Source organism: Oncorhynchus mykiss, chromosome 28, assembly GCF_057628025.1.
Source record: "Oncorhynchus mykiss isolate SJ-2025 chromosome 28, ASM5762802v1, whole genome shotgun sequence".
Classification (NCBI taxonomy): domain Eukaryota; kingdom Metazoa; phylum Chordata; class Actinopteri; order Salmoniformes; family Salmonidae; genus Oncorhynchus; species Oncorhynchus mykiss.
Window position 1 is genome coordinate 19,815,428 of NC_143049.1, and position 14,219 is coordinate 19,829,646.

General features: G+C 43.1%; 1 protein-coding gene across 2 annotated transcripts; it reads right to left on the reverse strand.

The window, feature by feature from the left end:
- Positions 1–2,528: 2,528 nt before the first annotated feature.
- LOC110508676 (exocyst complex component 3) lies at positions 2,529–13,582 on the reverse strand. 2 transcript variants are annotated; one of them, XR_016492876.1, is made up of 13 exons: positions 13,048–13,374; positions 12,253–12,417; positions 11,864–12,083; positions 9,827–10,508; positions 8,440–8,557; positions 8,071–8,254; positions 7,820–7,920; positions 7,381–7,491; positions 7,149–7,290; positions 6,904–7,026; positions 6,598–6,759; positions 6,263–6,384; positions 2,529–3,227 (listed from the first exon to the last, which is right to left on the reverse strand). XR_016492876.1 is itself a non-coding variant. In XM_021589386.3 (13 exons), the coding sequence occupies exons 2-13, from the start codon at positions 12,394–12,396 to the stop codon at positions 3,023–3,025; spliced, it is 2,256 nt and encodes a 751-aa protein (XP_021445061.1). In that variant the 5' UTR covers positions 12,397–12,417; positions 13,048–13,582; the 3' UTR covers positions 2,529–3,022. The 2 variants fall into 2 exon arrangements, 1 of the variants encoding a protein (XP_021445061.1); XM_021589386.3 differs by having other exon boundaries at positions 8,129–8,254; positions 13,048–13,582.
- Between the last annotated feature and the right edge of the window lie 637 nt (positions 13,583–14,219).

Sequence of the window (14,219 nt, forward strand, 5' to 3'; positions counted from 1 at the left end):
CTACTTTACTTGGACTAAATGCTACCTGTGCTACTTTACTTGGACTAAGAAAATGCACTTTGACAATCATAATAATATAAACCAGATTAGCATTTCACGTGCATGCTCTTATGTCAGTCAAAAAGAGGGTGTCTTGTCCTGCTCCTTAAATCTGCTCCTGCATTCATCCAAGTTATCAGCAGCAGAGCACTGGGATAGCTGAATGTCTGATGTAAATTTGGGTGCAATTGCAATGATAATTTAACGAGTTATTTCAGAAAATATTATATAGCATAGCCAACTTGTCAAGAGTTTGTTTATGGTGTAATGGAATGTTTTGCCTTGTGTGGTAGGTTTTGTGGGTTTTGACATTCTTATGTAGGTGTCATAACAGCCATAAAATAGTGTAATACATGTTAAGTCTAAATATACTTGTCCTGACAGTGTTATGACCATATTATGACAGGTTATGTCAACTGTTATGTGTTCATAATGCTATGACGCTGGGTGTCAAGTAAATTGTTATCCACAATCTTATATATTCAGTGTGCTGTGCAGGTTTATGAAGCATAGTAAAATGTGTATGCCAGAGACCTCTAAATCTAGGCCTATTACCTCTTTCACTTCATTTGCAACAATAAGATATCAGAAAACGGAATCAACCTGCCACCCATTGAAAATGTAATGCATTGTTGACGTTGCGTTTATATTTTTATTGAGGGTAGATTAACTCAAGTCACAGAGGAAGCATGCTATAGCTTAAAATAAAATCTGTCAATTGAAATGTGACCACTATTTGCCTCAAAGCTCGACACATCTCCTTCGCATAGAGTTGATCAGGCTGTTCATTGTGGCCTATGGAATGTTGTCCAACTCTCCAATGGCTGTGCAAAGTTGCTAGATGTTGGCGGGAACTGGAACACGCTGTCGTACATGTCGATCCAGAGCATTCCCACGCATTCCATCTGCCCAGTACAGCTGAAACCAGGATTCATCTGTGAAGAGCACACTTCTCCAGCATGCCAGTGGCCATTGAAAGTGAGCATTTGCCGACAAGTTGGTTACAACGCCAAACTGCAGTCCGATAAAGACCCTGGTGAGGACAACGAGCACACAGATGAGCTTCCCTGAGACGGTTTTTGACGTTTGGGCAGAAATTCTTCGGTTGTGCAAACACACAGTTTCATCAGCTGTCCAGGTGGCTGGTCTCAGACAAATGTGGAGGTCCTGGGGTGGCATGGGTACACGTGGTCTGCGGTTGTGAGGCCGTTTCCACGTACTGCCAAATTCACTAAAAATAAGTTGGAGGCAGTTTATGAAATTAACATTTAATCGTCTGGCAACAGCTCTGGTGGACATACCTGCAGTCAGCAAGCCAATTGCACACTCACTCAACACCTGAGACATCTGTGGCATTCTGTTGTGTGACAACACTGTACATTTTAGTGGTCACTGAAATCAGGTTGAACACAGACAGTATGTCACTGTTAGCACTAGGTTTTCTTGGAATACTCCAGTCAAAGCAAGTTTTTAGTAGCCAGCCATTAGAGCTGTGTGTAAGACCAGGAGTGGAGGATCAGTTGTTGAGTGACTGATAATTCTGTGATGGAGCTGCCAGAAGTCTCATTTGAGTCCAATGCCTAGGCCCCGCCCCATGGCGTGTGTGTGTAATCCAGGGTTTTGAGCTGCTGACGTGTGTGTGCCATGCAAGAGCACAGGCTTGCGTGCTCTAGTCCGCTATAGTCCTGCATGGCCTTGTTTTCAGTCGCAGCACGGCAAATGCAGCCCTCTCATTGGACCACACTGAAGCATATGGAAAACTTGGAAAGACATGTTTAGTACCCCCATCATACCTCATTTCATAGCTTTGATGAAAGTACACAAATTGAAATTAAATATCAATATCACAGGACTACCCTGTTTCAAAACGGACACAAATCACAGTTTGGAGTGGGTGTTTAAGGTCGCAGAGAGCCAATGGTAAAATGACCCATAACAATTATGAATGGTCACGCAACGTCCTGGAAAAGGGATTGCTTTCACCATGGGAATGCTGGCCCCACACCTCCCCTGCAACTGTCACTGTGCATCAGTGGTTCCCCCTCTGCCTCTCCTTCCACTAGGCTGTGCTACCCTACCCAGGGTGATAACTGTCCCCTCTGGCTGTTTGTGCCTTCCTACCCCTTCCGCTGCTCGACTAGTCACATAACAAATAGCGTGCAGCCAGATTAAACATTTAGAGGTATTACACAGAGCAGTAGGAGAGCATAGTACCCATTGCTTTAAGTCAAAAGGCAGCATGCTGCAGTGGAGTCACACAGACAGAGGGAGAGAATGGAGAGCGATCTTGATGGTATTGTTGAGGAAGGATGCAGTAAGCAGACAGCTTCTGCAAATTATTGTCAACTTCCTCAGCAACCCTCAAATGAGCCAACCAATGAAATGATTCCATGCGAGTGTGGGTACGCTCAGGGTACACTCAGTAGTTTGGCATGTTTCAGAGTGTCAACACCTCTCCCTGACAGTAGAGTAAATTAGAAAAACAGACGGACAGGGGAAAGGATTTCTTTAATAGATTTTCTGACAGACATTCAGCATCACACACTGAAAAAGTTTAAGAAACAATTTCAAACTGTTAATTGTATAAGGCAAGCAAGGAGGGTGGGTGGTGTGAGCAAGGTCTTATTTCAGTAACAAAACCACTTGGTAGTGTTTGATGGTTCATTCATCAAGTATCATACGCTTACAGATCCTCAAGGACTACAGTCCAAGCCTTTCATCGGAGGTCTGTGGAATAGGTTTCAAAAGTGCAAAAGAAAAGAAAAATCATGATTTTTTGAAGTGTGTTTTTTTTGTGCCGGGGTCGTAATCACTAGGCACTAAAACAGGGAGGGACTATCCAAACGTGTCCAATAAGGCAGAGTTTCCCAGGACCGAGTTTGGGAAACCCTGCAATAATGAACAATTGAACCTTGTGCATTAATGAATAATGCATTAATGAATAGGACCCAGGTGTCTCCATCTCTCTCCAGAATCTAGTTATTTATTTCAGCAGTTTGTTGGCAGTGGCGGCCATAGAGGAGGACATGGAGGTCATGGTCACGGTGGGGATCGTGATGTCCTTGAAGATGGGCTGGGTGTTGCCGGCATAGGAAGGCTTGTTCTGGTTCAGCGTCTCAATGATCATCTGCTTCATTTCTCGGCTAGCGTCCCCTCTCACCGCTAGTAAGGCCACGATGTGCTCTTCCCTATGGGGACAGAGGACAGACACCTTTTTACTGAAGGACAATCATTTAAGCCTACAATGGTAAAATCAATGGACATCACATAATACATTTGAGTAGATAGCACATACACTATATATACACAAGTATGTGGACACCCCTTCAAATTAGTGGATTAGGCTATTTCAGCCACACCTGTTGCTGACAGGTGTATAAAATAGAGCACACAGCCATGCAATCTCTATAGACAAACATTGGCAGTAGAATGGCCTTACTGAAGAGCTCAGTGACTTCCAACATGGAACTGTCATAGGATGCCACCTTTCCAACAAGTCTGTTTGTCAAATTTCTGCCCTGCTAGAGATGCCCTGGTCAACTGTAAGTGCTGTTATTGTGAAGTGCAAATGTGTAGGAGCAACAACGTCTTAGCCGTGAAGTGGTAAGCCACACAGAATGGGACCGCCAAGTGCTGTATGAGCATAAAAATCATCAGTCCTCGGTTGCAACACTCACTACAGAGTTCCAAACTGCCTCTGGAAGCAATGTCAGCACAAGAACTGTTCGTCGGGAGCTTCATGAAATAGGTTTCTATGGTCAAGCAGCCTCACACAAGCCTAAGATCACCATGCGTGATGCCAAGCGTTAGCTGGAGTGGTGTAAAACTCGCTGCCATTGGACTCTGGAGCCATGGAAACGCGTTCTCTGGAGTGTTGAATCATGCTTCTCCATCTGGTTGTCCGACGGACTAATCTGGGTTTGGCGGATGCCAGGAGAAGCTACCTGCCCCAATGCAGTGCCAACTGTCAAGTTTGGTGGAGGAGGAATATGGTCTAGGGCTATTTTTCATGGTTCGGGTTAGGCCCCTTAGTTCCAGTAAAAGGAAATCCTAAACGCTACAGCATACAATGACATTCTAGATGATTCTGTGCTTTCATCTTTGTGGCAACAGTTTGGGGAAGGCCCGTTCCTGTTTCAGCATGACAATACCCCCGTGCACAAAGCAAGGTCCACACAGAAATGGTTTGTTGAGATCAGTGTGGAAGAACTTGACTGTACTGCACAGAGCCCTGACCTCCACCCCATTGAACACCTTTGGGATGAATTGGAACGCCGACTGCGAGCCAGGCCTAATCACCCAACATCAGAGCCCGACCACACTAATGCTCTTGTGGCTGAATGGAAGCAAGTCCCCACAGAAATCTTCCAACATCAAGTGGAAAGCCTTCCCAGAAGAGTGGAGAGGCTGTTATAACAGCAAAGGGGGCACCAACTCCATATTATTGCCCATGATTTTGGAATGAGATGTTTAACGAGCAGGTGTCCACATACAGTGCCTTGCGAAAGTATTCAACCTTTTGCCACATTTCAGGCTTCAAGATATAAAACTGTATTTTTTTGTGAAGAATCAACAACAAGTGGGACACAATCATGAAGTGGAACGACATTTATTGGATATTTCAAACTTTTTTAACAAATCAAAAACTGAAAAATTGGGCGTGCAAAATTATTCAGCCCCTTTACTTTCAGTGCAGCAAACTCTCTCCAGAAGTTCAGTGAGGATCTCTGAATGATCCAATGTTGACCTAAATGACTAATGATGATAAATACAATCCACCTGTGTGTAATCAAGTCTCCGTATAAATGCACCTGCACTGTGATAGTCTCAGAGGTCCGTTAAAAGCGCAGAGAGCATCATGAAGAACAAGGAACACACCAGGCAGGTCCGAGATACTGTTGTGAAGAAGTTTAAAGCCGGATTTGGATACAAAAAGATTTCCCAAGCTTTAAACATCCCAAGGAGCACTGTGCAAGCGATAATATTGAACTGGGAGGAGTATCAGACCACTGCAAATCTACCAAGACCTGGCCGTCCCTCTAAACTTTCAGCTCATACAAGGAGAAGACTGATCAGAGATGCAGCCAAGAGGCCCATGATCACTCTGGATGAACTGCAGAGATCTACAGCTGAGGTGGGAGACTCTGTCCATAGGACAACAATCAGTCGTATATTGCACAAATCTGGCCTTTATGGAAGAGTGGCAAGAAGAAAGCCATTTCTTAAAGATATCCATAAAAAGTGTTGTTTAAAGTTTGCCACAAGCCACCTGGGAGACACACCAAACACGTGGAAGAAGGTGCTCTGGTCAGATTAAACCAAAATTGAACTTTTTGGCAACAATGCAAAACGTTATGTTTGGCGTAAAAGCAACACAGCTGAACACACCATCCCCACTGTCAAACATGGTGGTGGCAGCATCATGGTTTGGGCCTGCTTTTCTTCAGCAGGGACAGGGAAGATGGTTAAAATTGATGGGAAGATGGATGGAGCCAAATACAGGACCATTCTGGAAGAAAACCTGATGGAGTCTGCAAAAGACCTGAGACTGGGACGGAGATTTGTCTTCCAACAAGACAATGATCCAAAACATAAAGCGAAATCTACAATGGAATGGTTCAAAAATAAACATATCCAGGTGTTAGAATGGCCAAGTCAAAGTCCAGACCTGAATCCAATCGAGAATCTGTGGAAAGAACTGAAAACTGCTGTTCACAAATGCTCTCCATCCAACCTCACTGAGCTCGAGCTGTTTTGCAAGGAGGAATGGGAAAAAAATTCAGTCTCTCGATGTGCAAAACTGATAGAGACATACCCCAAACGACTTACAGCTGTAATCGCAGCAAAAGGTGGCGCTACAAAGTATTAACTTAAGGGGGCTAAATAATTTTGCACGCCCAATTTTTCAGTTTTTGATTTGTTAAAAAAGTTTGAAATATCCAATAAATGTCGTTCCACTTCATGATTGTGTCCCACTTGTTGTTGATTCTTCACAAAAAAATACAGTTTTATATCTTGAAGCCTGAAATGTGGGAAAAGGTCTCAAAGTTCAAGGGGGCCGAATACTTTCGCAAGGCACTGTATACTTTTGGTTATGTAGTGTCTTATATAGTACATCTGAAGTAACTTCTCCTACAGCCAAGGTTATTCTATTGAAAACCATGATACCCCACTAACATTCATTCTCTGTGTAGCCTATGTGTTAAGTGGCGTATGATCTGACCTGATGTCAGGGTATTTGGACACCAGCGTGGAGACCTCCAGGTACAGCAGGGTGGGGTCTGTGAGTTTAAACACCTCAGCTATAGCAGCGATGGCGTCGCACAGCCGATCAGTCTCCTCACCCTGGAGCAGAACAGAGACAGAAGAAACAAACTAAGAATCAGCAACAGTATCAGTGTATGGACTCATCAGAGAAAAGCAGTCTTCCTTACATCAAAAATGAATAATGAATCGTGACTAACTATTTGCTGAAAGACTAGATCAAGATGCATGTAGTTTCTACTGAGCATCTCCTTGGAAAAGAGAACACTCCTGTAACAGGAAATAAACACTCACAGCAGTGAGTTTCCTGAAGAGGAACTTGAACTGCTCAGCCTCTTTAATCATCCTGTCCGCTCCCTCCCTCCTCTCATCTGCGTTCTTGAAGGTGATCCGTTTCTGCATCACTGCCTTGATATACTCCACCACCACCCTGCGATGAGCCTCGCTGGTCATCTCCTAAACACATCACAACATACCCAGTCACACACACAGGATGACCACTATCAATTTGTACAAAATGTATGGAGTTCTCCAGATCAATCAATTGTCCAAGCCTTTCATTTGATATGATTATATCAATTGATTGATTTCTCCATGTACCGTATTGAAAGGCTTCTTGATCTTGGCGAAGTCGTTGAAGTAATCCTCGACGGTCACGCAGATGGTGTCCACTGCATGGGTCCCCGTCAACCACTTCCGGGTCAGCAACTCACTGAGATGATGCTGTGGAGAGAAAAATCACCAATCAAATACAACAGAACCGTGTTCATGGCAACATTCTGTCAAATATTACACTAGAACAGTAACGAATGAGCTTAAAATATGTCCAAACACTTCGTCCTAACCTCCAAATCCAGGAAAACTTCATCCAGTAGAAACTGGCATCCATCTTTGGCCACATCGTTCAGGGTCCTCTCGATGGCAGCATCATTCTGGGTGGGCTCCGTACATTTTAAGTATTTCTTCTTTAGACTGTTAATAGACTCCCTAGGAGCAGAGGTACGGTTAGATATACATTAGCAGCATTAGGTTAGAGAAGACATTCATATTTACAGGGAATTGTCAAATGGGAATCACTTGAATGTATGACAGTTGTTTATAATGGCGATCATGTATTGGACGTAGCACTGAGGGAGCTGCCGGTCTCTCAAGTGGTCCTCCTTGTAGGCGATCGCCTCTTCCCTGTATCTGAACAGCAATAGAAGACAATTGAGAGATGTCATATACATATTTTTTTTATTACCTTTATTTAACTAGGCAAGTCAGTTAAGAACAAATTCTTATTTTCAATGACGGCCTAGGAACAGTGGGTTAACTGCCTGTTCAGGGGCAGAACGACAGATTTGTACCTTGTCAGCTCGGGGATTTGAACTTGCAAACTTTCGGTGACGAGTCAAACGCTCTAACCACTAGGCTACCCTGCCGCCCCATATTCTGTAACACACCTTTACTGCCATCAATGTAAACGGCTAATCACTACACAATTATTAACACAACATTATGAAATCCATGTTACCTGATGAGGAATGAATTCATTTGTTTTAAACAGAGCTTCAGGACCTCCTCTTTGAAGGTCTCGTCGATCTGGGCTGCCACTTGGAGATTCTGCTCAAACATCTGATGAGAGAAAAACAAACATGTCAGATGATGGTCCCCCATCCAATAGACTTACAGTACACACTAGTGACTCACTGTAATTCTCAGATCCTAATTGTATCACATACACATTGTCTAGTATAGTAACGCTACTGTAGTAGCAACTAGTACACTTAGTCCAGTGGGTTAAAGAGATTCTGGCTGATGCCAGGCTGGTGACTGGTTATACTTGGAAGACGATGGCAGGGAGGGTGGTCTGGTAGTATCCATCTTGATCCGCCTCTGGTTCTGTCTCTTTAAACCAGTCCTTCTTGTCTGTCTCCAGAGCCTTGCGAAGCCAGCCAGTGATGTTAGACTGTGGAAGGGTGCGAGAGATAGTCAGCCAGAGCCATGTTACCTGTCTTTAATAATTCATGAAACATTTCATTAGTGGCGGCTTCATCTTTGTGTACTGACGCAAAGAGAGAGAGTTGTATATCTGACAAGAGCCACCATAGAGTATGTCGCTGCTATCACAGAGTGTGTGTTGGCTGGACTCACAGTGAAGGTCTGGACGTATTTGCTGAGAAGCTCATCCACCACCTTCTGAGGTAGCAGAGGATCCATCAGGTGGATGTCATACTCTGTCACCAGATCTGGGTGACCCATCATCTCCACACTGGAACACATAAACACAGTAGGGTGTGAGAACATGGCAACACAGCCCAACCTGTACTATACTGTCTGTGGGAATTCATATATTTCATGTATTTGAATGTAACAGACAGCTACAGAGACACACCATGGCATGCTTGCGCACCTGCACACACGACAATACTTGAATCCATATTATACACACAGATACCAATAAACATAGGCTTCTCACAAGCAGTCACACGTAAACACACACACACTCAGAAAATCATTGTGAATATAAGTGATCTATAATTCTACAGCCTCATCCAATCAGTGGTTGTGGTTTCCATGGTAGCTGTTGGCTGATGTTTGTGTCAGAATTGGATATAAGGCTAGTTCTTTATGTTTTGAATTCATCTTTCTCCGTTCAATCCTGTCGGTGCACGCAATGTGCAGTAGTATGTGCATTCATTGGATTATCCACAGCAATTTTGATTAGATCGCATGCTATGCCCTCCCTCTTGTGCCAAGGGACTGTTTAGCTTTAAATATTGAGTTAATTACTCTTTGCAGAGCTTACAAGTCCTTCCCATATATGGAGAGTACAAAAGTATTTCCGTGCCAATGTTCTTCCTACATCAATTTAATGATTTTGAGAAACACTCCACACACAAATGGGGAGAGGTTAAAGGGATAGTTCACCCAAATTACATTGGTCTCCAAACCTTGTAAGCAGTCTATGGACAAGGCATGACAGCCATCCATGCTTTGGTTTTATTTCCCAGGAAATGTTTCCAAATGCTAATGTTTTAGCATTTGAGGCACAAATCCCATTTAAGTCATGGTACCGATATTAGCATTATTCATCTGAAAATATCTAATATTAAATGCGAAGCTCAGCAAAGTCACTAAAAGATTAATATATTGGTATCATGACTTGTATGGGATTTGTGCCACAAATGCTAAAACGTTAGTATTTGGAAATAGTGTCAGGGAAACTACACACCAAAGCAAGGATTTCTGTCATACCTTGTCAATAACTGCTTGCAGGGTAATTCAAATCCTGCATATTCCACTGAGCTATGATTGGACTGGTGCCCAGTTATCACTGATGCTACATGAGCCACAGAGAGAGCAGATCAGAGCCTGACCTGTATTCAAAAAGTGTCTCAAAGTAGGAGAGACGATCTAGGCTCAGGTCCTCCATATCCATAGCCTAATCATATTCAATATTATCTAAAAGACAAAACTGATCCTATATCAGCCCTCCTACTTTGAGCCTCTTTTGTGAATACGGGATGAGAAAGGATACCTTTTGTATGTGTTGAGGACCCAGGTGAGGAGGGACACGATCTCGTTGGCCTCCAGGTCTTCTGCAGCCAGCTCCTGCACCCGCATGGACACGGCGTTGTGGTACAGCTTTAAAAACCTGTCAAAGGTGTTGTAGTGTGGCGGGAAGCACTGCACCATCAGGTTCTTCACCACAATCAGGTCGTCCAGCACGTACTTCCTGGTGATCTCCAAGAGCCTCACCATCCACATCTTGTCTGCCTCTCGCGTCACCGACTGGCTGCCCTCGATGCGTGTGGTGACCGTGCCCTCCAGCACCTCAAACATCTTCTCTTTCCAGCTCTTGGGCCGACTTGGGGGGATAAAGCCCATCTGCTTCTTGCGGTCCAGCATGCGCCGGTCAATCTTCTCCTCACGCTCAATGATGCGCACCACGGAAACCAGCATGGTGGGGTCGCGGCGCACCGTGCCCATGGCGCGCTGCAGCACCATCCACAGCTGCTTGGCCAGGTCGTCAGACAGGCCCTGCACCGCGCCAAAGTAGTTGCGGATCAGGTTCATGTCGTGAGTGTTTTTGCTGTCCATTCGGTACTGCTCATACATGAGGTCGTCCCGCGAGCATTCCAGATCCATCAGTTTACGGTGGGCCTCCAGCAGCTCAGCCTGCTCAATCAGCACCTGGGTGTCTGCCACTATCTCAGGCACTGCACAGAAGGGGAATGGTATACAACAAGGTAGATAATTATTGGCACCCTTGATGAAGATGAGCAAAAAATACTGTATAAAAAAAATTATACAAGTACTGCTATATTGCATCCTCTAAAGAATGTGCTAATGCTCGGAGAAGGAGATTAAGTTTAACAAATAATTAAAAACATCTAAAAAGATAGGGGTCAAAATGATTGGCTTCCGTTTTCAGTACTCCAGCACCCTCCCTCCGTGAAGATGACGACACAGCCTTTTTCTAAAATATTTTATGAGATTGGAGTGGTTCAAGTCCGGAGACAGATTTTGTGACAAATTAACCATTTCTTTGTGGATTTTGATGCGTGCCTGGGGTTGTCTTGCTGAAAGATCTACTTGCGGCCAAGTGTCAGCCTTCTGGCAGAGGTAACCAGGTTTTGGGCTAAAATGTCATGGTACATTTTATAGTTAATGATGCACCACCAAATGTTAACTGTAGGTATGAGGTACTTTTCTACGCCAAACCCACCAATTGTGTGCAGGGCAAAATAGCTCTATTTTCATGTCATCTGACCATAGCACTGCCTAGAGTTTGTAAAACAGCATTGGCACTTGGATTGAATCTGGTGCTATGGTCAGATGGAAAGGGTTTGGCCTTGAAAAACAGAAGCATATGCAGTAACATACCTCATACCTACGGTAAATTATGGTGGTGCAGCTTCTTTGTTATTGGGCTATTTTGCTTCCACTGGTCCTGGGGTCAACGCCATCATGAACTTTACCAAGTACCAAACCTGGTTGCCTCTGCTAGGAGGCTGACACTTGGCCACAACTGGATCTTCCAGCAAGACAATAACCCCGAGCACTAATCAAAATCCACAAAGAAATGGCCATCTCAGTCTCAGAACTTGAAACCCATTGAAAACCTGTGGTTTGAATTGAAGAGGGCAGTCCATAAGAGCAGACAAAGGATATCAAGGATCTGGAAAGACTCTCTATGGAAGAATGGTCCTCCCAATGTGTTCAATGGGAGGATGCTAGAGTATTGAAAACAGGGCTTCCAATAAATTTGGCCTCCATCTTTGAGATAGTTTTTTATTTACTTGTTAAACAAATGTTCTTTCTATAAGCAATTATATTAGTATAAAATAATAAAATGTTCCTTTTGTTTTTAGCATACAATATAGCTCAGAATTTTTATTCTTTATTTTATACAGTATTTTTTGCTCATCTTTATCACGGTGCCAATAATTATGTACCTGCAGTATATTAATGCATTAATACTTTGTAACAGTACATTCTATGTACACAAATGCAAAGACAGACAACAATAACAGTTTTTCTTTGAGGCACATGTAGTAGTTGTGCAGTGTACCTGAGAAGATATTCTTTAAATTCTCGACAGCTGAGGCAAGCTGACTGTGCTGGACAACGGCGTCTTTCACATCTTTGAGGTTCTCAATCGTGTTAATACTCTGCCTCCAGTCCTTACTGACGTCTGCCAGGGAGTTCTGTATGTCCTTGACATCCCGCAGGGCATTATGGAGCTGACTGAGCCCTGTGCGGACCCCGTCCAACTGGGACTGGATGGCAGCCTGGGGAGAGGGAAAGAGACCAGGTAAGGTGTTTCAGGCCTGAGCCATATATATATATATATATATATATATATATATAACGTTACAGCTCTCATGCAGACTAAATGTCTATGAACAATAGGGATGTACAGAGTGTATCTCATGTCTTCTTAGCGTCTTCATTTTCTACCTTCAGTCGGGCTTCTACTGAAGCTTTCTTGCGAGCCTCTCGCCGGCGGTACTGCTCTACTTTGTCCAACTGGTCCGAGCGCTGCAGCATCCCAGCCACCCTCTGCACCGCGGTAGCGACAGCCTCCCTGTTCGTCTCCTCCATGACAACAACGCCAAGCTGGGTCTGTCAAAGATCAAGATGCTCACGAAACTGAACGATACACGTTGTGATTACGACGAAAATGTTGCAAGGCACTATGTCAGGTCGATTGCGTTATTAAACCATTAATACTGACAGTGCCTGTGTGAGTTGAGTGCCCATTGCATTGGGTAGCGTTAACGTTTAGCTGCCTTGGCTAATGCTACTTGCTGGCATAACGTTAGCTAGCTTGCTACTACTACTACTACTACTACTACTACTACTACTACTACTACTACTATCTGGCAAGCAAACTCAAATGTCTCTCAAATGCATTTTACTGGAGTACAGTAGCTAGCTATATTGACTGGAAAAGACTAACCTTAAAAGGACAAGCCTGACGCCCAAACAGATCTTTAATTTATTTCATAAGCTATAAACATTTGGTTAGAGTCAATTTTAGGTTTTTGCTAGACGGTTTAAGCGTCATCTATGTGTTTACAGTCTCTCCCATATTGACTTACTAGAAAGCAGCCCATGTTATTGGTAAGCTAGACAGCTAGCAGACTAGGTTGGCGAGAGGAAGGACGCACATACAGCACTAACAGTAAACACAACGCTAGCCCGTGTACAACACTCATTTGAAATGTAAAATGAACAAATCCAATATCTTACCAACTCTAATAATACGTTTGAATAGGTAAACTGTCGTTCAAATGATCTAATTTCAATTCCAACACTGCTTCTCGTGGTTCAGTTCCTGGTTGACCTTTCTCGTGCGCCGCCCCAGTAGCAGCTGACACAGCGCGCTTGAGAGCATCATGTGTGCGCGACTTTTGAAAGAGTATGCAATTTCTCACAACTGTATTTTATGTTACCGTTGATTTCTATAAACAGAAGTCATTAGCTGCAACACAGTTTCTAAACCCAGAGGCATAACATCGCAAGACTTCCGGGAACGTTGGGAAACAGACCTGGTCGGGGTTTGGGGTATAAGAAGTCAATGAGATAAGTGAACAATTCTTCCTTAGTTGTTAATTTTTTCAAAATATGAATGCCCAATATAGATTCGAGACAATGTCTTAGGTAGTTGAACTTGTTATAACTACAAGCTCGTCAGAGTGAGAAACTGATACATTTTCATTTTCGTCTAAAACAACTTTATATCGAAGGAGTGGCTTTGATTTTACGGTCTGCATATGCGCAGTTTGGGCGAGACGAGCGTTATGACGTCATCCGCATAGCCATGACATCGCGTGATCAGGGATTTCTATTGGAGAAGCAGTTTTAGCCTATCTTCATACTGTAACGTCTTTGGCTAAAATGTGTAGGAACGTAACAATTTGGTTTTAATTCCCCAACTGTACTGAGCGCTAAATGTAGTGTTTATTAGAAAAATAAATCCTCATAAATATCATAGCTTTCTTTTTGTATGGAGATCTGTATCCAGCATTTTATTAATATTTTCAGTGTTCAAATAAATAAGATAATAATCTGCACTTGTTTTATGATTTTATTGTGCTAAATAACAAAACATGTTAGATGCCTATTGAATTCAATTGATATCTGAAACTTGTATGCCTGTAATCCTTTCTGTAAAATGTGCCTACAGTGCAACACGCAGGTTGTTCCATTTATTTAGTGGTTCAATATATTACGATAAACATTTTGTTTTTCTCCTGTTCAGTGTAAAGTACTTACAATAAATACACAATAAAAAGCATTACCAACAGTTGTTAAAAAAAAAGTCTGGAATTACATTATTTACATTTGCATAATAGTTTTAAATAAAGACAAATGCAAGCGAAAGAGCTCGGAAAGCTTTCTTTAAAAAAAACTAACGGCAT